Source organism: Rhinopithecus roxellana, chromosome 11, assembly GCF_007565055.1.
Source record: "Rhinopithecus roxellana isolate Shanxi Qingling chromosome 11, ASM756505v1, whole genome shotgun sequence".
Classification (NCBI taxonomy): Eukaryota; Metazoa; Chordata; class Mammalia; order Primates; family Cercopithecidae; genus Rhinopithecus; species Rhinopithecus roxellana.
In genome coordinates this window covers 113,365,113-113,388,953 of record NC_044559.1, presented here as the reverse complement: position 1 = coordinate 113,388,953, position 23,841 = coordinate 113,365,113, and the positions used below count along the sequence as shown (strand labels likewise).

At 45.0% G+C, this 23,841-nt stretch overlaps 1 protein-coding gene across 6 annotated transcripts in view; it reads left to right on the top strand.

Moving 5' to 3' along the window:
* The window catches only part of FRMD4A (FERM domain containing 4A), a 365,202-nt gene that overhangs the window by 183,260 nt on the left and 158,101 nt on the right, over positions 1 to 23,841 (top strand). For all 6 annotated transcript variants that reach the window (XM_030940428.1, XM_030940429.1, XM_030940427.1 and 3 more), the window contains exon 3: positions 12,449 to 12,543. In XM_030940428.1, the coding sequence (XP_030796288.1) occupies positions 12,449 to 12,543 (95 nt within the window). The remainder of the gene's footprint in view (positions 1 to 12,448; positions 12,544 to 23,841) is intronic.

The window sequence follows — 23,841 nt, the reverse complement described above, 5'->3', positions numbered from 1 at the left end:
CTCATCCCTGGGTTAAATGGCAGAGTCACTTGGAAGGAGAGAGAGGAGGGGAGTGAGAAGGAGCTATTAAAGGGAGCTGTGACTTCGTTGGTTTGGGGAGAAGCTGGGTGAGGAAGAAGAGGGTACAGATAATAGGGTTTGGGAGTAGGGACATGACATATCCTTTCCTGGGGACACAAGTATCTGTCACAGGCCCCTTCATGGCTGCCTGGAGGTGTGTGATCTGATTGAAACCCGGTAGCTTTCTGGCATCAGTGAGCATGCGACACCTGGTCCCATCTGGCTCTGTGCAGCACCGCAGTCTCTGCCTAGCAGATCTCTCCTTCAAACCAGCTCAAGAGGGTATCCAGGTTCCATCCTGTCTCATGGTAAAACAACTGCATACGCCACCCTTTATTCTATCCTGTTCTACCAATAGGAAACTTTCATTAAGGGCACCTACTGTGTGTCAGGGACTGTATTGGGGTGTAGGTCCACAAATATCAATCAAATGTGATCCCCCCCCTTCCAGGAACTTACTGTCTGGCAAAATTCTATTGCATTTAGAAAAGGTGGCTTAGCTTTTGACTTTAGGAGAGGCTGTTACTTGCTAGATCTGAACCCCAGCATTTAAAAGCAAGCAAAGCTTTGTTTAGGAGACCTATTTTACATCGTGGTGATTGTAGCTAATAACAATGTCTTAAATGCTTGAAAATTGCTAAGAGAGTAGTTTTGAAATGTTCTCACTACAAAAATCGTAAGTATGATAGGTGATGGATATGTTTATTAGCTTGATTGGTCAACCCACATGTGTTTATACATGAAAACATCATGTCGTACATCACAAATAGATACATACATATATATCTATGTGTGTGTATGTATGTGTGTGTGTGTATGTGTGTGTGTGTATATATATATATATTTTTTTTTTTTAGACGGAGTCTTGCTCTGTCACTCAGGCTGGAGTGCAGTGGTGCAATCTCAGCTCAGTGCAACCTCTGCCTCCCAAGTTCAAGCGATTCTCTTGCCTCAGCCTTCCAGGTAGCTGGGACTACAGGTGCTCACCACCATACCTGGCTAATTTCTTTGTGTTTTTTAGTAGACACAGGGTTTCACCATGTTGGCCAGGCTGGTCTCAAACTTCTGACCTCAGGTGATCCACCCGCCTCAGCCTCCCAAAGTGCTGGGATTACAGGCGTGAGCCACCGTGCCCGGCCAGATACTTATATATTTAAAATCAGCACAAGAAATATATTTCTTGTGTCAATTTTTTAAAACTTTAAGAATAAAAATAAATTGATGAATGGATTTAATCTAGTTGAATAAAAAACAAGGCTTTATAGTCAGCGCTGGACGGAAGCCCTCGTAGGCCCCACACCCATTGTGGTTAGAACTTCGGACATACCATGTAACATTTCAGAACCTCAGTGTCCCATCTGCAGACCGTTGCAGGGTTGCTCTGAAGATTAAATGAGATGATGTAAGCAAAGCTTATAGCGCAGGTGCTGTGCAGAAGATGCTGGCACTGGGAAAGGGGCACTTGCAAATCTAGACCCAAGCATCGTTTCCATTTCTGTCAGTGACCACTTTTACCCCTTTCCTTGATGTACTTTTGTATCTTCCCTTCCTGCTTCAGAGCTTTGAGACCTGCTCTGTCCCCTAAGTGTAACATTAGCGGGAACAAAGGACGGAGGTGTGGCGGGCACTTGGGAGCCACCTCACCTATGCTGGTGTAACCAGGCTGCCCACCCTCGTCCTGGACAGGTTTCTGGCCTCCCCTAGGCTTTCCTTTCTGCTGCTGTAATGAAGAGGGTGCAGCAGATGGTCTCTCTGCCTCTTTCTCTAAGCCCAAGTAACCCATGCCCACGTCTCTGCTATGGTTCAGTTCTCCCACTGATTCACTGTGTGAATTTGATAAGTTGCTTCTCTGGCTGTGTCTCAGTTCCCTCTGTCACATGGGGGCAAACCTGGTGTCTACTTCAGATGTTTCTGGCTTCTAGGGCTGGCGGTGTGAATTCGTGTGAAGTAGCAGCTGCAGGCAGAGACAGGTGGGCACTGTTGTTGGCAGCTTTGCTGTTCTGCTGCAGCGATGTGATGCCACTGTCACTCCTAGACTAGAGGTAAAGGATTTGCCTCATGTGCACGAATGGGTCCCAGTTCAGGCTGGGCAGGGACCTCTGGGTAGAGAGATGCTCCCTCTGACAGCGGGTCTCTGATCTTGGTTTTGGGGTCCCCTCTACCTGTTCTGGGTGCCTGAGAGCCAAGACGGTACAACTCTATTGTTCTTCACACCCGTCTGCCTACAGGAAGTAGCCTCCCTGTGTCCCCTGCCACAGAACCCAGGGCTGTGCTGGAGAGGCAGGAAGGAAACCAGCCTTCCCGGCTAATCAGCAGGGTGACGGGGAGGGGAGTCTCTGCCCAGACCTGCTGGCCACACAGTGGGTAGAGCTGCACAGAGTCACCTCATGCTCCCCCTGCAGCGGCTCCTCCTCCCCAGGAATAATGAGCAGCTGCTGAGCCCTTGCTGGGCTCAGAGCCCCCATGGGGATGGGGAGGGACACACAGTGGCAGCCCAGGCTTCAGACCCGGCAGCTTGCTCAGGCTCATTTATTCAAAGCAGCCCTCCTTTCCCCACTCTCTGCCTCTGGGTTTTCAGAAAAGCTAACCCCAGCCCCTCCGGTCAGAGACATGGGGGCAGTCGGGCCACGTTTTACACTCACTCCCAGACAGCCCCTGTCTGCCCTCCCACAGTTGCACCCACTCCTAAAGGGCAGGGAGCCATCCATCCAGCGGGTCACGGGGTCCCAGGCAGAGTGGATGGGCAGGCAGCGCTGGGCACAGAGCAGCGGCTGTGGCTGTGCCATCCGGCCATGTGTGCCCAAACCCTGGCAGCCCAGCGGTCACTGGGGGCTCTGTGGTGACAAAGGAATTGTCAAAAACACCCTTGGCGAAGAGCAAGAGCTGAGAGGGTCGCTCTTCAGAGGAGATGGTGATTCCTCCCAAAGCACAGATGGGAGTCACTTGATGGTTGCTGTTTGTTTGCTGTTTGTTTGCTGTTTATTCATTTATTTTTGGATACTATTAACTCAGAAATGGCAATTCCTTTGACTTAAAATCTGTGAGATGACTTAGGATCTGTGAGGATAGCAAGAAGAAACCTGAGGGGCCCCCTTCACCATGGAGTGACCTAGGGTCGGCTGAGACCCAGGCCTGCCTGCCTTCCCCGCCCAGAGTGCCACGGGGACTGTGGAGACAGAACACCAACACCAATGCAGGCTTCGCACTGAGATCATTCCTGTCACAACCAACCAGGGCTGAGTTCCCTTCAATTACAGGGAAATGAGGTCTTCAGGGTTTCCATCTGAGGGTGTATGAGTTTCCTGTCCCTGCTGTAACAAATAACCACGAACTTGATGGCTGGAAAATAACAGAAACTGACTCTCCCACGGTTCTGGAGGTAGCTGGAAGGGAGAACTGCTTCCCCACCTCTTCCAGCTTCTAGTGACTGGGGTTCCTCACCTGTGTCTTCATCACCCATCCCTCGGGTCTCTGGCTCTGTCTTCTCTCCTGTATGTCAGTTTTAAAAAATCTCTCTGTATCTCTCTTATAAAGAGACATAGTATATCCCAGTACTTTGGGAGGACAAGGCAGGTGGATCCCTTGAGCTCAGGAGTTTGAGACCAGCTGGCCAACATGGTGAAATGTCATCTCTACTAAAAACACAAAAAAATTAGCTGGGTGTGGTGGCACATGCCTATAATCCCAGCTACTTGGGTGACTGAGGCATGAGAATCGCTTGAACCTGGGAGGCGGAGGTTGCACTGAGCTGAGATCATGCCACTGCACTCCAGCCTGAGATCGTGCCACTGTATTCTAGCCTGCACTCTAGACCCTGTCTCAGAAAAAAAAAAAAAAAAGAGACAATATAATGGCATTTAGGGCCCACCAGGATCAGTTCCTCCTCCCAAGAATCACGTCTTTTGTGATGAAAGGTAATACTCACAGGCTCCAGGGATTGGGATGGGTACATACCTTGTTGGGGACCACCATTCAGCCCGCCATAGAGTGTAACAAATCATATCACAGAAAATGTACCGCAACACAAGAGCACACGTGCCAAGCGTGACTGAGGTACCTGTGTTGAATGCTGTAGAAATCCAAAGGAGGGAGAGAGTATTTGTAGGCAGGATGGTCAGGGTGGGCTTCATGGAGGAAGTGGGCTTTGAGCAGGATAAAATTTAAATGGGAAGGGGGAAGGAGAGAATGGCATGTACAAAGATTTGGAAATAAAAATGAGATCAGTGTTTTCTTTAGTTCAATCAAATAGATTGAACAGAAATGGATATTTTTATAGGAAACTGGGCAAAAGTGAGGTTGGATGGGTAAACGGGCTGGGTTCAAAGGGTGATGTTAAATACCAGGCTAGCATTTAGAACTTGATGCTATATGGAGTGGAGATTTGGTTTTGTTTTGTTTTGTTTGAGACAGAGTCTCACTGTGTCGCCCAGGCTGGAATGCAGTGGTGGGATCTTGGCTCACTGCAACCTCTATCTCCTAGGTTCAAGCGATTCTCGTGCCTCAGTGTCTCGAGTAGCTGGGATTACAGGCATGTGCCACCACGCCCAGCTAATTTTTTTTGTATTTTTAGTAGAGACGGGGTTTCACCATGTTGGCCAGGTTAGTCTCGAACTCCCGTCCTCTGGTGATCTGCCTGCCTCGGTCTCCGAAAGTGCTGGGATTATAGGTGTGAGCCACCGGGCCTGGCCATACATGGAATATTTTAAATAATTTATGATTAGGATCTGAAATCATGAACACATGTAACATTCCATGCCAGGCACATTCTAAGTACTTCGTATAGATCAGACTAATTTATTTAATTCTCAAAACAGCCCTGTGACCTGGGTATAGTCATTATCCTCATTTTATACCTGAGAGGAAACTGAGGCACAGAGAGGTTTAGTAACTTACCTGAAATTATATAAGAAAGACAGGATATATTAACTGACTAGATTCAAGAGATCAGGAAGGATGCAGATGGTGTTTAAGTTGTTTCGAATGGGTGAATAAGACTTGGGAAGGCAGGATCGTTTTTAAGAAAGGAAGAAGCTAAATTTAATAATAACATAAAGAATAAAGGCTGGGTGCAGTGGGTCACACTTGTCACCCCAGCTCTTTGGGAAGCCAAAGAAAAAGTGTCACTTGAGGCCAGGAGTTCAAGACCAGCCTGGGCAACACAGCAAGAATCCATCTTTACAAAAAAACCTTTTTTTAAAAATTAGCCAGGCATGGTGGTACATGCCTGTAGTCCCCCCTCCTCAGCAGGCTGAAGCTGGAGGATCACTGGTGCCCAGGAGTTGGAGGGTGCAGTGAGATATGATGGCACCACCACACTCCAGCCTGGGCAACAGAGTAAGTTCCTGTCTCTAAAAATAATAATAATAACATAAATAATGTCTTAGAATAGGAACTCATTTTATCTACGGTAGTTCATCATTGTACAGATGAGAAAACTGAGGCCCAGAGAGCTTGCACAATTTGTCCAAGATCATCTATCTGGATATACACATGTCAAGTTTAAGTTGGTGGCATAATATATAAGTGATGGTAAATACCAGGCTAGCATTTACAGCTTGACATTATGTGGAGTATAGTATACTGTGGTATAGTATACTGTGGAATACATTAGTCTGTGAGGAATTGGTGAGGTGCCTGGGTGCTACCTCATCCTCGAATTCCTTTCCCCAGAATTTACCTGAAGGGCTCATGGAAGTCACCTGAAAGGATGTTGTCATGTGGGTGTGTGTATTCATCTGTTCTCATGCTGCTAATAAAGACATACCTCAGACTGGGTAATTTATAAAGGAAAGAGGTTTAGTGAACTCATAGTTCTTCATGGCCTCTCACAATCATGGCAGAAGGCAAAGGAGAAGCAAAGGCACATCTTACATGGCAGTCAGCAAGAGAGCTTGTGCAGGGGAGCTCCCGTTTATAAAACCATCAGATCCTGTGAGACTTATTCACTACCATGAGAACAGATGGGGGACCCACACCCACCATTCAGTTATCTCCACCTGGCCTCGCCCTTGACACCTGGGGATTATTACAATTCAAGGTGAGATTTGGGTGGGGACACAGCCAAACCATATCAGTGTGTCCAGAGCACCTTACAGCCCTGCAACACGTTAAGTGCTGTTTTGATCTTTCTAGTTGGTCATGTCCCGCCTGGAAGAAGGCAGGCCAAGGAGTAGTCAGGACCTGATCTGGAACCCTGTAATATGCCGGCAATGTGAACAGTTCCCACTGGAATCATCCAGCATTCTCAAGAACTCAGATCTGGGTGCTGGAGCCACAAAGCACTGACTGAGAGCTCCTCTCCTTTCTTCTCTAATTATTTAGAACCCATGCTTTCTTTTCCTTGCTAAAGCACGTGGCTGAAGCCCAGATTTCTAAGCCCAGTTGGTGTTGGAAAGACTGCTATTAGCTCTGTGAGTGGTGCCACTGAGAAGTATATGTTAAGGAGGGATGTTTGCAAGGAGATTTTATTTGTCAGGTATCAGGAGAAATAAAAGCTTAGAGGGACAATGGAAAAAGAGTCTGAGATACAAAAAGAAAAAGAAAAGAGAGGAACTATTTGAGTGAACAAAGTTAATTATGGGCTAAGAGAAAGTCAGTCTTAGATGTAATGACCTCTTAGGACCAGGACGGCTGATAGCCCACAAGAGGCTAATTCTGGCAAACCCAAGGAGCACAGGGCTGCCTTGCTCACGTGGCCTTTGGGCTCCTGCCCAGGTTGTCCGATAGAACGTGATTGGGCTACAAGCTGCCTTTCTGGCCTTGCTCCCAGTCCGATCCCTGCAAAGCTCCACAAATGTTTACAGCACCAGTAATTGGCAAATTATACTCAGCGGGATTCTGTAAACATCCCTTCAAAGCACATAAGAGCAGATTGCTTTCTGCTTGCCCAGCAACTTTCTCTAAAGGAGTTTAACAAACTTTCAGAACAATGTAGTATATTAATCACTGTCACATCGCAGGGGGATATTGTCTTCATTTGCAAGATCAGGAAATCAAGGGGCTGATGCCACAAATTGTTTTAAATCAACTGTACAGACAATGAAAGACTCAGTACCTGAATCAATCAGGATAGGCTAGGTTATGCTGCAATGACAACCCCCAAAGTCTCTGCGACTTAAACAATGAAACAGTGACATGTATTTCTCACTCCCACTACATGCCCATCCATCAGCTCTCAGTCTCATTGACAGAGCATACACCTTCTGGTCTGTTGCCCGTCACCATAACAGCAGAAAAAAAGTGTGTGACTTTAAAAGCAGCTAAGACTCAGGAGTTGTAACCTCAACATCTTCTGGGATCTATTTTCTCCCTCTTCACAGCCTTTATTTCTCCATTTGTAAATTGCAAGTAATAAATGTAGGCTTTTCTTCCTGGAAATGGATACATATGGTCTATGATAACTGTTGTGTAAAGTAATGGGACTGACCTTTTAAATTTTTTAACAAAAGATATACATCCAGATAGGTAAAATTGTTGAAAAAGTTTATTTGAAAGAATGACGTTTGTTCCAGTCAGGCAGCTACTGCCCAGAGCCTTTTCCTTGACTTCAGTTTATGAGTCACCAAGAAAAGTTGTTTTCTTGTTGTAGTGTGACAGGCTAAATCAGAGAGACATATCACCATGGTAAGGCAAAAACTCAGTCTCCACAAGGCTTCCATGGTGGGATCCATTACTCTGGTGAATTCTTCAGTGTATTAAGCCATCTCTTTATTCTGCAGACTCAGAAACCTGATTTTTCATTCTCAGGGGAAGACTCACATTAACCAAGTTCAAAGTACTGATGTATAAATCCATAATGTCAGTGCACTGGTTTCAAGTGAGTCATATAGCCCTCACTCAACCAGGGCCCTTGAGGCATGATCCTTAGGCTCTCACCCTGGAAGCAGGGTCAACAGAGGTAGGGTGGCAGAGGGATTACACATGTGGGCTTTGAAACTATCAGACCTCTCTTCCCCATTTCTCCTTTTAATTGTGCCAAAATGTATGTAACATAAAACTTACCATTTTAACTATTTTTGTATGTGCAATTCAGTGGCATCAAATGCATCCACAGTGTCATGTAACAGTAACTAATATTTCCAAAACTTTTTCGTCATCCAGTACAGAAATGCTGTAACCATTAAGCAATAACCCCCAATCTGCCACCACCTCAGCCTGTGGCAACCTCTATTCTATTGTCTCTATGAATTTGCCTATTTAATTACCTCATCTAAGTGCAATCATACAATATTTGTCCTTTTGTGTCTGACTTCTTTCAGTTAGCATAATGTCTTCAGGTTCCACCCACGTCAGAATTTCATTCCTTTTTAGGGCTAAATAATATTCCATGTGGTGTATCTGAACCTTGTTTTGAATCCCAGCTTGGCTGTGAGACCCAGGACAGCCTGCCTGGTATCTTTCAGTCTCAGAATCTTCTTTGGCAAAAGAATAATAATCTCTATTCTGGTTGATAATGAGATCGTATATGAGGGACATATCCAGGATGTAGCTATTCCTTGGGAGGCATGGAATTAGGAGAGTTCAAAGTAACATGATCAGCTAAAGTAACCCCAGGCCTCCATTTCTACCACGTAAAAGGCCTTACCACCTGGTAAGGGACCCAAATATTCAACACCTATTGGCTAAGATCATGTTTGCTTCCTGGGTTCATCTCCCTTCCCCAACTGCCCCTCCCACCCTGCCTCCACTCACCCCCTTCCATTCAGGCCCAATCATTCTATGGAGTGATGAATATATGTTCTAGATAAACTATACCAGCACTGGGAATCACTCTCTTCCTGGGCAAATTTATGTATCTCTGATCAAATCTGTTGAGATGTTGGCTTTAAAGTTTAACTCTCTTTTCTTTTTCTCTTTCTCTCTTTCTTCTCTCTCTCTCTCTCTCTCTCTTTCCTTTTCTTTTTTCTTTTTATTGCCCAGACGGGAGCGCAGTGGCATGATCATAGCTCACTGCAGCCTCAATTTCCTGGATTCAAGCGATCCTCCTATCCGAGCCTCCTGAATAGCTAAGACTAGTCCCAAGTGCATGCCATTATGCCTGGCTAATTTTTAAAATTATTTTGTAGAGATGGGGTCTTGCTATATTGACCAGGCTGGTATCAAACCTCTGGGTTTAAGGTATCCTCCTGCCTCAGCCTCCCAAAGTGCTGGGATTATAGGCAAGAGCCACTGTGCCCAGTCTTAAAGTTAAAATCTCAAAGAGAACGAAATCTTAGTTTTATTGTTTTCAAGTTTGGACCAGACCTCTCACCATAATCCCCAAGAACCCACAATAATTACTTGGTAGTCACACTTCATTTTATGAAACTGGGTTGGCCAGGCGTAATCACCCATTCCTTGTCCCCTATCTCTGTTCCCTAGACCTGACTTTAAGTGACTTTTGGCATTTGAAAAAAAAATCAAATCCATTCTCGAGCACAAGAAGATTTATCACCAGTGAAAACGCGTTGACAAATCTGACACAAGCTTCAAGGGCAAACCCAAAAGATTATCAAAAATGTTTTAAGCAATGGCAAGCATCAGAGAACTACGGCGACTATTTTGAAAGGGGTAGCAATCATTTGGACAGGTAGATTTATCACAGACTGTCCCTAACCTACGATGGTCTGACTTACGATTTTTCTACTTTACACTGGTGCAAAAGCAATGCACTTTTAGTGGAAACTGGACTTCCAATTTTGAATGTTGATCTTTTCCCAGGCTAGCAGTATGCGGTACAATACACTCTAGCAGGGCTGCTCAGCTGTACAGTCACAAGAGTAAACAGCTGATAGTCTGCAGTGTACTGAATTAAAGTACATGAGCCATTCAACACTCTATGATAAAACAGGCTTGACATTAGATGATTTTGCCCAACTGTAGGCTAATGGCAGTGTTTAGAGCACCTTTCAGGTAGGCTAGGCTAAGCTGTCGTGTTTGCTGGGTACAGTATATTAAATGTATTTTCGATTTACAGTATTTTCAACTTCCGATGGACTTACCACGATGTAGCCCCACCATAAGTCAAGAAGCATCTGTACATTGCAATTTATTTATTTATTTATTTATTTATTTATTTATTTATTTTTATTTTGAGACAGTCTCACTCTCTTGCGGAGGCTGGAGTGCAGTGACATGATCTCTACTCACTGCAACCTCTGCCTCCCAGGTTCAAGAGTTCTCCTGCCTCCGCCTCCCTAATAGCTGGGATTACAGGCACACGCCACCACGCCTGGCTAATTGTTTTATTTTTAGTAGAGACAGGGTTTTGCCATGTTGGCCAGGCTGGTCTCAAACTCCTGACCTCACGCCCACTTCGGCCTCCCGAAGTGTTGGGATTACAGGCATAAGCCATGGCGCCTGGCCAATACATTGCAATTTGAAAAGCAGCCGCACTACCTCATAGTCACAAGTGATCCAGCAAAGCCTCTGTTATTGGGCAGCCGAATACTTCCTGGGGGTGGAGCTAGTGCTGGCCACAGCCCATGGCAAATGCAGCATTTACCGGAAGCTTCAAGAGCACGTATCTTGCATTCTACTTTGTAATTGATCAGCGACGTTCTGAGATGTGCCGCGTTTACTCCACTACGTTCTTCCAGAGTAGACGTTCCACCAGGAGTGAAGGAGGGTCTGACGTATCACCTTGAATTCGCTGTTGGTTATAGAGATTGCTTTTTCACGTTTTCAAAATTCAGTATGAATGGAAGTACAGACTATGAGGTGGTGTTGATTTATCACGTTGGATTCTCCTGTCTATTCCTGTCTGCTGGGGAGGAAGCTTCAAACCCACTCTTTCAGTTTAAGTGGTTTTCATCAGTGAATTGATGGTCATCTAGGCCCTGAGGCTGCCATCCAGGAGCCCAGGAGTGAGGCAGAAAGGGGTGGAGCATCTTCTTTGGCTTTTTAAACAGCGATAGCTCATACTCCGTGTCCCTGATCAAAGTCTAGGGTCCTTATGGGCCTGTGCTGTGTCTTGCATATTCTTCTGTCTCCTACAGCGTGTGGGCAGTGCCCTGTACATAGTAGGCTATCAATAAATAAATGTCTGTTATATTAAACAGTCATTTCAAGATCAGGGTGCCAGCATCAATCAAGTGGTAAGGGCCGCCTTCTCACTTTGGCCCCACATGGCAGAGAGAGGAAGCAGGCTCTCTGGTGTCTCTTCTTATAAGGACACGAATCCCCTCTTGGGGGGGCCCACCCTCATAACCTCATTGAAACCTAATTGGCTCCCAAAGGTCCCATTTCCAGATACCACTGGATGCCAGGGCTTCAACACATGTATTTTGGGGAGATATAATTCCGTCCATAGCGGTACCCAAAAAGTGAAATAAGAAACCAACTGTCGGCCAGGTACGGTGGCTCACGCCTGTAATCCCAACACTGGGAGGCTGAGGCAGGTGGATCACGAGGTCAAGAGATCAAAACCATCCTGGCCAACACGGTGAAACCCTGTCTCTACTAAAAATACAAAAATTAGTTGGGCATGATGGCGTGCACCTGTGGTCCCAGGTACTCGAGAGGCTGAGGCAAGAGAATCAGTTGAACCCGGGAGGCAGAGGTTGCAATGAGCCAAGATCACGCCACTGCACTCCGGCCTGGTGACAGAGCGAGACTCCATCTCAAAACAAACAAACAAACAAAAACAAAAAACACACAAAAAAACCCTAACAATACAAACATCTACCATGACTTTATGCCTAACGCTCTGGTGTACTTCTTTAGACTGGCAGATACCTTTTTTTTTTTTTTTTGAGACAGAATCTTGCTCTGTCATCCAGGTTGGCATACAGTGGCGTGATCTTGGCTCACTGCAACCTCTGCCTCCCGGGTTCAAGCAATTCTCCTTCCTCGGCCTCCCAAGTAGCTGGGATTACTAAAAATACAAAAATTAGCCAGGCATGGTGACACACGTCTGTAATCACAGCACTTTGGGAGGCTGAGGCAGGTGGATCACTTGAAGCCAGGAGTCAGAGACCAGCCTGGCTAACATGGTGAAACCCCATCTTTCCTAAAAATAAAAAAAAATTAAAATAAAAGGAATTAGTCATGTGTGGTGGCATACGCCTGTACTCTCAGAGGCGGAGACATGAGAATCGCTTGAACCCGGGAGGCAGACGTTGCAGTGAGCAAAGATCATGCCACTGCGCTCCAGCCTGGATGACAGAGCAAGACTCCATCTCAATTAAAAAATACATAAATATATATATATATATGTTGATAACCCTTGACTTGGCTGTGTGCTCATCAGTGTCATTGTCTATTTGTTTGGGTTTATAAAAATCATTTGCTTCAAAATACTTGAGCTTTGTGTCATTTCATTGAAAAAATGATGGAAACCTGAGATTGCATATTTTAGGAAAAGCAGGCTCTCATCACTTACCCTTATTCCATTGCATTCTCCTTGCAGCCCAAGCTGTTGGCCAAGGAGCTTCTTGACCTTGTGGCTTCTCACTTCAATCTGAAGGAAAAGGAGTACTTTGGAATAGCATTCACAGATGAAACGTAAGTACTGCCTTGAGCCCCCACAGCCCAAAGGGGACGTCAGTGCAGAACCCGAAACTGCTCCACTCCAGCTGTCAGTGGCGGAATCAGCTGCAGGCCACTTGGGTCCCATGGTCTGGGGTCAGTCCAAGTTCATCATCTGAATTTCAAAGGCCTTGTGGTCATGCCTGGTACAGCCAAAGGATATAATTAGGGTGATGCTAATATTATAAAATTATTAGGTAAACTGGTTCTTCTAATCAAGCAGGTTTGTGTTCAGACTGAAATGTTTATTTTTTTAAGTGGACTTATGTGGGTTTGTTTTTTGTTTAAGTTAAATGAAAACTTCTGGAAATGAAACATTTCTCTCTACTGTTGGGATCACAATAACAGGAAGTAAATTTGATGATAAATTCAAAATGAAAATAACCTGTGCAGTTTCAGTGTCTAAACTGAAATAGAGCAACTATGAAAATTAAAAATTCAGATCACTTATCTGATGAGAAGAATATTTGCTTTCGAGGGTCTTTTCAGTTTGGCTCTATAAAGTGGTGTTTTGTAATACGAGTAAGGAAAATCCTTACTAAAATTTCCATTTTCTTTTTCATGTACTGTTATCAAAAGAGTATGGTGAATACCTGTATAGATTTCTAGATAAAAATGAGGTATTCTAAGAAAATAGTTCATAATTCTCTTTCCTCTGTGCACACACACACAGTCTCTCTCTCACACACACACACTCGCACACTCCTCTCTCTCTCTCTGCCTTCCAGATCTTCAGAATTACAGAGATGATTTCCTAAACTACTAATAGATCAGTGTTAGGTTAGTGGCCGGGCAAGACAGTACAGGGGAGCCCAGGCCCTAGGAAGCAGGTGGTGCCATTGAAGCAAAAACAGGTGGGCATCCACATGGGCCAGTGAGAGAGGCGACCAGATGTCCCTGCACGTGGCTATACTTGACCTTGGCGAGCTGCAAGTGGACAGGGTGGTCCTATGACTTATTATCCAAATTGAGACACTGAACAAAAGGGGGTGTCATTGGGACTGTCTTGGGCAAACGGGACCATCTGGTCACCCTGTAAATCAGGGACATTTCAGGCTGCGGTGTATTCAGAGAGCAGGCAGCAGGAGCAAAGCCACATTGTCCTCAAGAAAGCTGGGAGGAGCAAGGTCGGCCCCTTGTCCTGGAGCCTGCAGGGAACTGGAACGCAGGTGGGAGTGACCAGTCAGTGGGGAGGAGGAATCGCAGGCAGGGCCAAGTCAGCCCAGTTGGGAAAAAGTTCAGGGCTGTGAGGGGAAGGACTCAGCACTACAATTTTTTAAAAGCTTTTCAACAAATGCATGTGTAGAACAATTACTTTTACAAATGTGGATTATTCTCTCCCCTTTCTCCTGAGAATCACTGTAAACCACTTAAATTGCTGTTGAGACTGTTTTCACTCATCAGAAGGAAACCCTAAGTTTCGATTAATCATAGCCCCATTGTTCACATTTCCCATGTAAGTTTACTAAAAGATCCCATGAACTCTAGAGGAGCCCCCATTAGGCTTCCCTTTTGAATAAACAAGAATTGAAAAATGAGCGTGTGATCCTGGGCTGAAGGGGAAGATGATGTGTGTCTGCAGAACATTTCAGATCACTGCCCTAACAGCACTGATGGGTAGGAATCGGACCTAAATAGAAAGTCACTCATCTCCCAGGAGGGTTGAGAGCACCAAAGCCACACATCACAGCAGGGGCTGCACACAGCCAAGTCCAGCTTCCCCATCCAGCTAAGCTGGTATGCTCCAGGTCTCAGCTCTCTGGCTCTCCATGCTGACCAGGAAAGCCTGTGCACGTGTGCGTGCGTGCGTGCGTGCATGCGTGCATAGAAGCCAGGCTGGATAAAAGTGTCTTGCCCTGTCTAGTAGTGGAGCTGGCTTCGTGGAGGCTCTATGGGGGCCAGTGATGAAGAGGAGTGAGCCATCCTTCTGGCATGATCCAGAGAAACTGCAGCCACTTCGATCACCTGCCCCAGAGTCTAGGTGGGAGGGTCTCTCCGGCCACAGAAGGAGTGGCAGCCAGCCAGCAGGAGGTCACTGGAAAACCGCTGGTGCTGGGAAAATATTTCTGAAAAAGAACTGGCAGATGTGCCTGGTGCACCAGGGGAAAGAGCAGGTGTCAGGAGCCCAGAGGAGGTGAAGAGCTGGCGCCTTCAAGGCTGGGCAGTGGGGAGGCCATGACTCAGGGGCTGTCAGTCCTGGCGGGACAATGCCAGGGCCAACAGACATTGTGAGCGTCTCTTTGGTCGTCTGAACTTTTCTCCTTTACCTGGTAGGAAAGAAGAATAAAAGCTTCCCCTGCAAAACAGTCACCTGCTCTGGCTTGGTGATTCCTAGGTAGTAAGCGCTAGCCTAACAGTACTACATCCCCCAGCCTTGCTCTGTATCACAGGACACTACAGCAAGATTGTTTTATAACCGTGTTTTCTAATTCTACATGTGTATTGTGAGCGTGTGTGTGTCTGCTTTATACAGGTGCTACACTGTGTGTTTTATAGTAAAATGCAATCGTAGTTCCATTCTTTATGACAGCCTGTGGTGTATCATTACTTGTCTATTTCCTAATGCAAATAAAACAAGACTAACACGTGGAAAGCACTTATAAACTGTAAAGTGCATACACGTGCACGATACTCTTACCAGCAGCATGATCATTACTAAGAGCAGAATTTCTAATAGTAGGCCGGGCACAGTGGCTCACACCTGTAATCCCAGCACTTTGGGAGGCCGAGGCGAGCAGATCACCTGAGGTCAGGAGTTCAAGACCAGCCTGGCCAACATGGTGAAACCCCATCTCTACTAAAAATACAAAAATCAGTCAGGCGTGGTGGCATGCACCCATAATCCTAGCTCTTTGGGAGACTGAGGCAGGAGAATCGCTTGAACCTGGGAGGCAGAGGTTGCAGTGAACCGAGATTGTTCCACTGCACTTCCAGCCTGCAGTCCAGTCCAACACAGTGAGACTCTGTCTCCAAAAAAAAAAAAAGAATTTCTAAATAGTAGAATGTGTGACTCTAGGCCATATATTGTCAGAGATGTTTTCAGAATTAACTGCTTTTGACATTTTCTGGGATCCAGATGAAACTGGAGAAAATATATATAAAGCAGAATGTAGATAGGAAATTGGAAACTTCTCTAAGCTTCTCTCACCCCATGAGTTGTATTCATTAATAAAGCATCTAAGTCACAGTATAAGAACTTATGCCCAAGAATGTTTAATATTGTTAGCAATCAACAGTTTTGCAGCATTAATACTAGGCCTGCTTTCTCTTTTTTTAATCTTTTAACTTTAATTTTGAAATAGAGTTAAAGAAGAATTGCAATCATATTAGAGAGTTCTTTTACACCCTCCACCCAACTTCAACAAATGTGAACATCTTGCAAATGATGTTACTTTAATCAAAACTAAGAAATGAACATTGCTATTATATTACTAACTAAACTACAGACTTGATTCAGATTTCCCCAGTTTTTTTTTTTTTTTTTTTACAAATGCTCTCTTCTGTACCAGGACTCATTTGCATTTGGCCTCCTTTTACTTTTACTAACTCTGTCCTCATAAAAAGAGATACAGGTGGTCATCTATATAAATTATCTGAATCATGGTGACATATGCAAACAATGACATTTTGGCAGCCTTTAAAACATCCTGAAACTAACCAAGAACCAGGTATAAATCTGATGTTAAAATAATTATTGACTGGGCACAGTGGCTCATGCCTGTAATCCCAGCACCTTGGGAGGCCAAGGTGGGCAGATCACGAGGTCAGGAGATCGAGACCATCCTGGCTAACACAGTGAAACCCCATCTCTACTAAAAATACAAAAAATTATCCGGGCATGGTGTCACACGCCTGTAATCCCAGCGACTTGGGAGGTTGAGGCAGGAGAATCTGAACCTGAACCCAAGAGGCAGAGGTTGCAGTGAGCCGAAATCGTGCCACTGCACTTTAGCCTGGGCAACAGAGCGAGACTCCGTCTCAAAAAATTTTTAAAAATTTATATTTTGCCGGAGTTATGGATCTTAACCTTAGCTACACATTGGAATTACCTGGGACACTTTATAAAATACCAGTGCCTGGGACCTATCCCCCAGAAATTCCAGTGGAATCGGCCTGGGTGTGACCTGAGCATTAATTTTCAAAGCTTCTCAGTTGATTCCAGTGTGCAGGCAAATTTGAAAACCCCTGTTCTAGACAGTGGGAATGTTGCAGTATTTCTTTTGCTCTCTCCCTCCAGAGCAAAGAAGAAAAGCTGATTCTACTTCAGCATTGAATGTTGGCGGCTAGCAATGACTCATCCCAGGGGCCTGTAAAGTTACAGACCATCTCCCTTCTAACTTCCATTCCTAACAGTAGGAGAACCAACTCAGAAGTTCAGGTTTAATGTTTCCAGGTGTACAAATAGGGTAACTGAGATTTTCGTTTATCAAACACTGGCATCCATCCCTTAGAGAAACCCATTTTTACCTTTTATTTTTGAAATATTTCTATTGCTGTTTTAAGACCCACATTTCAATTTTTTCTTTTTTTTTTTTTACTTGTGGGCTGAGTGCAGTGGCTCATGCCTATAATTTCAGCAATTTGGGAGTCCAAGGTGGGAGGATTCCTTGAAGCCAGGAGTAGTTCAAGACCAGCTAGGGCAATAGCAAGACCCCATCTCTACCACAAAAAAAAAAAAAATTGTTGCTCACGCTTGTAATCCCAGCACTTTGGGAGTCTGAGGTGGCAGATCACTTGAGGTCAGGAGTTCGAGACCAGCCTTCCCAACATGGTAAAACCCCGTCTCTACTAAAAATATAGAAATTAAGTGGGTATGGTGGTGTGTGCCTGTAATTCCAGCTACTATGAGAGGCTGACACACGAGTATTGCTTGAACCCAGGAAGTGGGGGTTGCAGTGAGCCAAGATCACACCATGCACTCTAGCCTGGGTGACAGAGTGAGAATCTGTCTATAAATAAATAAATAAATAAATAAATAAATAAATAAATAAAACTTAGCAAGCCTTGGTGGTGCACTTGTAGTCCCAGCTACTCAGGAGGCTGAGGCAGGAGGATCACTTGAGCCCAGGAGTTCAAGACTGCAGTGACCTACTATTGTACCACCGCCCTCCAGCCCAGGTGACAGAGTGAGACCTCGTCTCAAAAACAACAAAACTAATTAAAATCAAGAAGTAACTTGTGGGCTAGGCAGTGAGGTGGGAATGGAAGATCCCATTATCAGAAGCTATAGCCTATAACTAAACAACTTTTACGCTATTCAGCAGAAATAGTCAAACACACCCAAGTTGAAGTAATGATTGTCATAATCTATTTAAATTTTAATTTGAATCTCCTGTCATAAATTTTAAGAATTGCTTGTTGAATGCTGTAAATAAGTGTCTTTTGTTGTTGATTTTTGTTTTGGGTTGGTTTTTTTTTAATGCCTTTAAAAAGTGTTTAGAAATTTGAGGAAGAAAGAGAAAAAACTTGGTTAGCCATTACTCCAAATTTAAAAGACAGGTATAGTTAGAATTTATTTTCACATACCAGTTAATAATATGGACTGGGCTTGAGACTCACACCTGTAATCCCAACACGTTGGGAGGCTGAGGCAGGAGAGTTGCTTGAGCCCGAGAGTTAGAGGCTGCAGCAAGCTATGACTGCGCCACTGGTCTCCTGCCTGGGCAACAGAGCAAGACCCCAGACCCCATCTCTTAAAAAAAAAAGAAAACGAGTAGCTTTTAACCTCTCATTTCATCACAGCCCCCTTTGAAATTTGAAGTTATCGAGACCATCCTGCCTAACACGGTGAAACCCCGTCTCTACTTAAAAAATACAAAAAACTAGCTGGGCGAGGTGGCGGGCACCTGTAGTCCCAGCTACTCGGGAGGCTGAGGCAGGAGAATGGCATGAACCCGGGAGGCGGAGCTTGCAGTGAGCTGAGATCTGGCCACTGCACTCTAGCCTGGGCGACAGAGTGAGACTCCGTCTCAAAAAAAAAAAAAAAAGAAATTTGAAGTTATATTCCCTTTCCTTCATAAATGTTTACACACAAAATACATTTTTACTTAAATTTTAGAGCTCTCACAGACATCCTGCGGCCAGGATGTTAGTTTAAGAACCTAGATGGTAAACAATTAAGGATCTTTTCTTTCAGCAGACTATATCCTAATTAATTGAATCACCTGATTGGTGCTGTCTGTGGAGTCTGATTGACTCAAACTGTTAAAGTTAAAATGGCCTGGCCAGGCACAGTGGCTCACGCCTATAATCCTAACACTTTGGGAGGCCAAGGCGGGCAGATCACAAGGTCAAGAGATCGAGACCATCCTGGCCCACATGGTGAAACCCCATCTCTACTAAAAAAACAAACAAACAAACAAACAAATTAGCTGGGCCTGGTGGCAGGCGCCTGTAATCCCAGCTAGTTGGGAGGCTGAGGCAGGAGAGTTGTTTGAACCCGGGAGGCAGGAGATTGCAGTGAGCCAAGATCATGCCACTGCACTCCCACCTGGCGACAGAGCAAGACTCCATCTCAACAAAAAAAAGAAAGAAAAAGAAAAAGGCCTGACTCATTGAAGATGCATCTTTAGAACCAGTGCCAGGAACGCTGGTGCACGGGAGTGAGCTCGGGTCTGTGCTGTCGTTGTGTCCTTGCTTCTGCTTCACCCGTGACTGGCATTGGCTAGGGCCTCTGCAACGGGTTCAGTTGTTCAGCATTCCTGGCCACAAGCTTATCTACAATTTAAAAATAAACAAAATAGAAAAGCAGTTTTCCAGTTGCAGAAGAAACAACCACAAGACACAGCTCTGGGAAAGCAATTTATTTAGAAATAGGTTTGGGATTTCCACGTATTATCTGCTGGATGGTGAGAGAGGAGAAAGTCAGCGGCTGCAGCCTCCGTGCCTGGCTTGTAATAACTGCTTCTGAGAGCGCAGCATTCAGTGTTCATTACCACCTCTCAGACGACCCATGCTGTGTTGTTGGAAACAATGGCAAACACACAACAGTACCTTATATTTAGTGACCAGAGAAGTGCTTGAGCATAGCTCTTTCTGTATACAGCTAAGATAAGTAAAAAAAGAACGGTGCCCTCCAAGGAGAGCTTAGGGATGCGGCTTTCTCCCTCCTTTCCTTCCCAATGCAAATGACCAGAGGGAGCTGGGAACCTGGCACAGGTGAGCAGAGTGAATTCTTAATATGGAGACTGTTTACTTAGGATGGGAGCTGTGTCTATACAGCAGTCCCTGAACCTACAAGAATATGGATCTGTGGGGCATATTGTGAAGCTGCTGTATTCGTTCTCTTAACAAATATTTGTTCAGCATCTTCTGTTAACCACTGGAGATCCAGAAAGCACTGGCCCTTGACTCCTTGTTGAGCTTGTGTTTGTAGATTAGGAAGTGATTCACAAAACATGGTGTAGAAGCTGCTAGAAAAGAAAATTGGGGTCTGGGTACGGTGACTCATGCCTGCCATCCCAATGCTTTGGGAGGCAGAGGTGAGAAGATTGCTTGAGGCCAGAAGTTTGAGGCCAACCTGGGCATCATGGCAAAACCCCTACTTTACAAAAAAAAAATTGTTTTTAATTAGCCAGGAGTGGTGGTGTGCACCTGTAGTCCCAGCTATTCAGGAGGCTGAGGCGGGAAGATCACTTGAGCCCAGGGGTTCAAGCCTGCAGTGAGCTATGACTGCACCATTGCACTCCAGCCTGGGCAACAGAATGAGACTCTGTCTCTAAAAAACTAAAATAAAATATTTTTAAAAAGAAAATTTGGAATAGACTTAAGAAAACATAGTGGAGCCAACAATTTCTCCTGGGCTAGAGAGCCCCGGATTTAGTAATCTGGTGTCCCCAGTATACACCCTACTTTAACCTTCCTGTATTGTTAAGGGTTTATAGTGAAATCAGTATCACTGGTCGGTCCTTTTTTTTTTTTTTTTTTGAGATGGAGTCTTGTTCTGTCACCCAGGCTGGAGTGCAGTGGCACAGTCTCAGCTCACTGCACTCTGTCTCCCGGGTTCAAGTGATTCTCATCCCTCAGCTTCCCTAGTAGCTGGGATTACAGGCGTCTGCCACCACACTCAACTAATTTTTTGTATTTTTAGTAGAGACAGGGTTTTACCATGTTGGCCAGGCTGGTCTCAAACTCCTGGCTTCAGGTGATGCGCCCACCTCGACCTCCCAAAGTGCCTGGTCTGTCCTTGATGAACACACACACTACAAAACAAGGATACTAAATACATCGACATTCTTCCATTTGAAGAGCTCCTCTCCCCACCTCCATCCAGCAACATCTATAAGCATTTCATATACTTGGCCAGTTGTGGTGGCTAACACCTGTGATCCCAGCACTTTGGAAGGCTGAAGTGGGAGGATTGCTTGAAGCCAGGAGTTTGAGACCAGCCTGGACAACATAGCGAGATCCTGTCTCTACCAAAAACAACAACAACAACAACAACAACAACGTTTTTTTAATTACCCAGGTGCAGTGGTATGTGGCTGTAGTTCCAGCTATTCCAGAGGCTGAGGCAGGAGGATCACCTGAGCCCAGGAGTTCAAGGCTGCAGTGAGCTATGATTGCGCCACTGCCCTCCAGCCTGGGCAACAGAGTGAGACCCTGTCTCTAAATAGATAAACATATAAGAACTTCCTCTCTCGCTTTGGCTTTCTGTAGAAACTCATTCCATATGAAATTGCCTGTTACAATAAAAACATCTAGAAGCCAGGCAGTATCATTCTCCCCTGGATCTGGAAAGTGACGGATTCAGATAGACTTATCACACACCTCCACCCTCCAGTAACTATAAACAAAGCTCTCCCTGAGGCCATCGCTATTGAAGGTGCCAACACTTGAACCAAAAATCTATTTGTTTTATATGTAGAAGCTAAAAGCAATCTGTTAAATGAATGCATCCAATTTCTATTGCCCAGAAGCAATTGCATATTTATTACTGACCTGACAGTTTGACCTACTGCAACCATAAACCAAATGAGCGTTATCTTGCTCAGCTTTAAAGATAGTTATCAGTCACATAATAACAAAAATACTCTGTGTGGCTGTTGGGATGCTTTTGTGTGTGTGTGTGTGTGTGTGTGTGTGTGTGTGTGTTATTATTGGCAAAGGCAATGAAGTGCGTTCTCAAATGAAAAATCAATGAGAATCATGAAAACCAAGCTATCAGGCATCTCTTAGTTAAACTGTATAAAGGAAATGCCTCTTTACCACTTTGCGTTCCATCCCATCCTAATGCAAAAGAAACATAAAAGGTTTGAGGAAAGCACTTGATGTCAGGACTGTGAAAGGTTTAATAGGAAAGCAAACACCTTTGCAGTGTGGAATTCTTGACCCTGTAGAGTACAGGGAATGTGACTTTGAGATGAACAGAAAACAACATTTTGTGTGTGTGTGTGACGGAGTCTCATCTGTCACCCAGGCTGGAGTGCAGTGGCATGATCTCAGCTCACTGCAAGCTTCACCTCCCAGGTTTACGCCATTCTCCTGCCTCAGCCCCCCGAGTAGCTGGGACTACAGGCACCCGCCACCACGCCCAGCTAATTTTTTGTGTTTTTAGTAGAGATGGGGTTTCACCGTGTTAGCCAGGATGGTCTCCATCTCCTGACCTCGTGATCCGCCCGTCTCGGCCTCCCAAAGTGCTGGGATTACAGGCGTGAGCCATCACGCCCGGCCGAAAACAACATTTTAACAAGTGCTGCAGCCAAAAGTGGTGGGCCCAGAACTATGGTTTCCAGTTCACTTTTTAATCCATCTTTCAGTTTTTGCCCAAATAGTGGGCAGTTTTCATAAGGGCCTTAGATGGGTCACACGTCCCTTCAGTCTGCCTTTATAAGCAGCCTTCAGTGAGAGACTTTTACAAGCCCTTAAAATGGATGCAGCTGACCTCTTTCCTCCTGAGGGTCCAAGGACTCCAGTCTACCTCTCCACTGGCCACTGGAGCCATGCAAGGCCACACATCATGATCCCCTCACAGGACTGGAGTGTTTGAGTTCAAGCAGGGAAAGTGGAGGAAAGAATGTCATTTGTCCTCAGAGGCCAACTATTCCATGTAGGATCATGTAGAGGTCATTCCAGCTTCCATGTTCTCTTTGCTTCCTGACCATTTTTTTTTTTTTTTTTTTTTTTGAGACAGAACCCCACTGTGTTGTCAGGCTGGAGTGCAGTGGTACAATCTCAGCTCACTGCAATCTCTGCCTCCCCGGTTCAAGCGATTCTCCTGCCTCAGCCTCCCAAGTAGCTGGGACTACAGGCATGCGCCACCACACCTGGCTAATTTTTGTATTTTTGGTAGAGACGGGGTTTCAGCATTTTGGCCAGGTTGATCTCAATCTGACCTTGTGATCCACCCACCACTGGCCTCCCAAAGTGCTGGGATTACAGGCGTGAGCCACTGCACCTGGCCCATTTTCTTACATAGACTTTCTCGTCTATTTAATTGCTTGATAATTGTTAAACCAATAGATGGCTGGGAACAAAGGAATTGCCAGTCAAATTCATTGCTTAAAAAGTCATTCTTTTAAAAAGTTTAATGTGGGGAATAAAGTTTTCTAGAAGGGGAATCCATCGGTTTGTCCTCTGTGGATGAAGAAGAATTGGCAGTGCGTAAACCCAACAGACTGGAATCCAAATGACATCTATCTGCATCCCTTCACGCGACATGTCCCCACCTTGAAGTTCATCACATGTGAATGGTGACCCGCAGGGACCTAAGTCTAATCTCTTGCAGCGTGTGTGGTCACTCGTGTGCCAATGGGTTGGGATGAGGATATCTCAAGCCTGCACCAATGACTAATCTTGAATATTCCACAGATGGAATATTCTGTCTCTCAGGTCCTCCTTATTCTTTGAGCTGGTGGCCGGAGAAGAATCACTGTATTTTTGTATCATTCCAGTCTGTGGGTGATTCAAAGCCTTGTCTTGTAAGAATAATGAAAAGGTTGTTCCCCATCAGACTATTTATCATGAAATATGGTAAGACAGAAGATGAATATTTAAGTCTACGTTGCCATTGGATGACTTGCTCTTGCAGGTATTCATTCAAATCAATGAGCAAATGCTTCTTAGGAGCACCTAACAGTTGCTAGACACTGTGCTAGGTTTTGGGGGATAATTTCTATTAATGTTGGAAACTGATCATTGAGAAACAGGTCATGTTTTTTGTTTAATTGTTTTGTTTTTTGAGATGGAGTCTCACTCTGTCACCCAGGCTGGAGTGCAGTGGTGCCATCTCAGCTCACTGCAACCTCTGCCTCCTGGGTTCAAGCAATTCTTCTG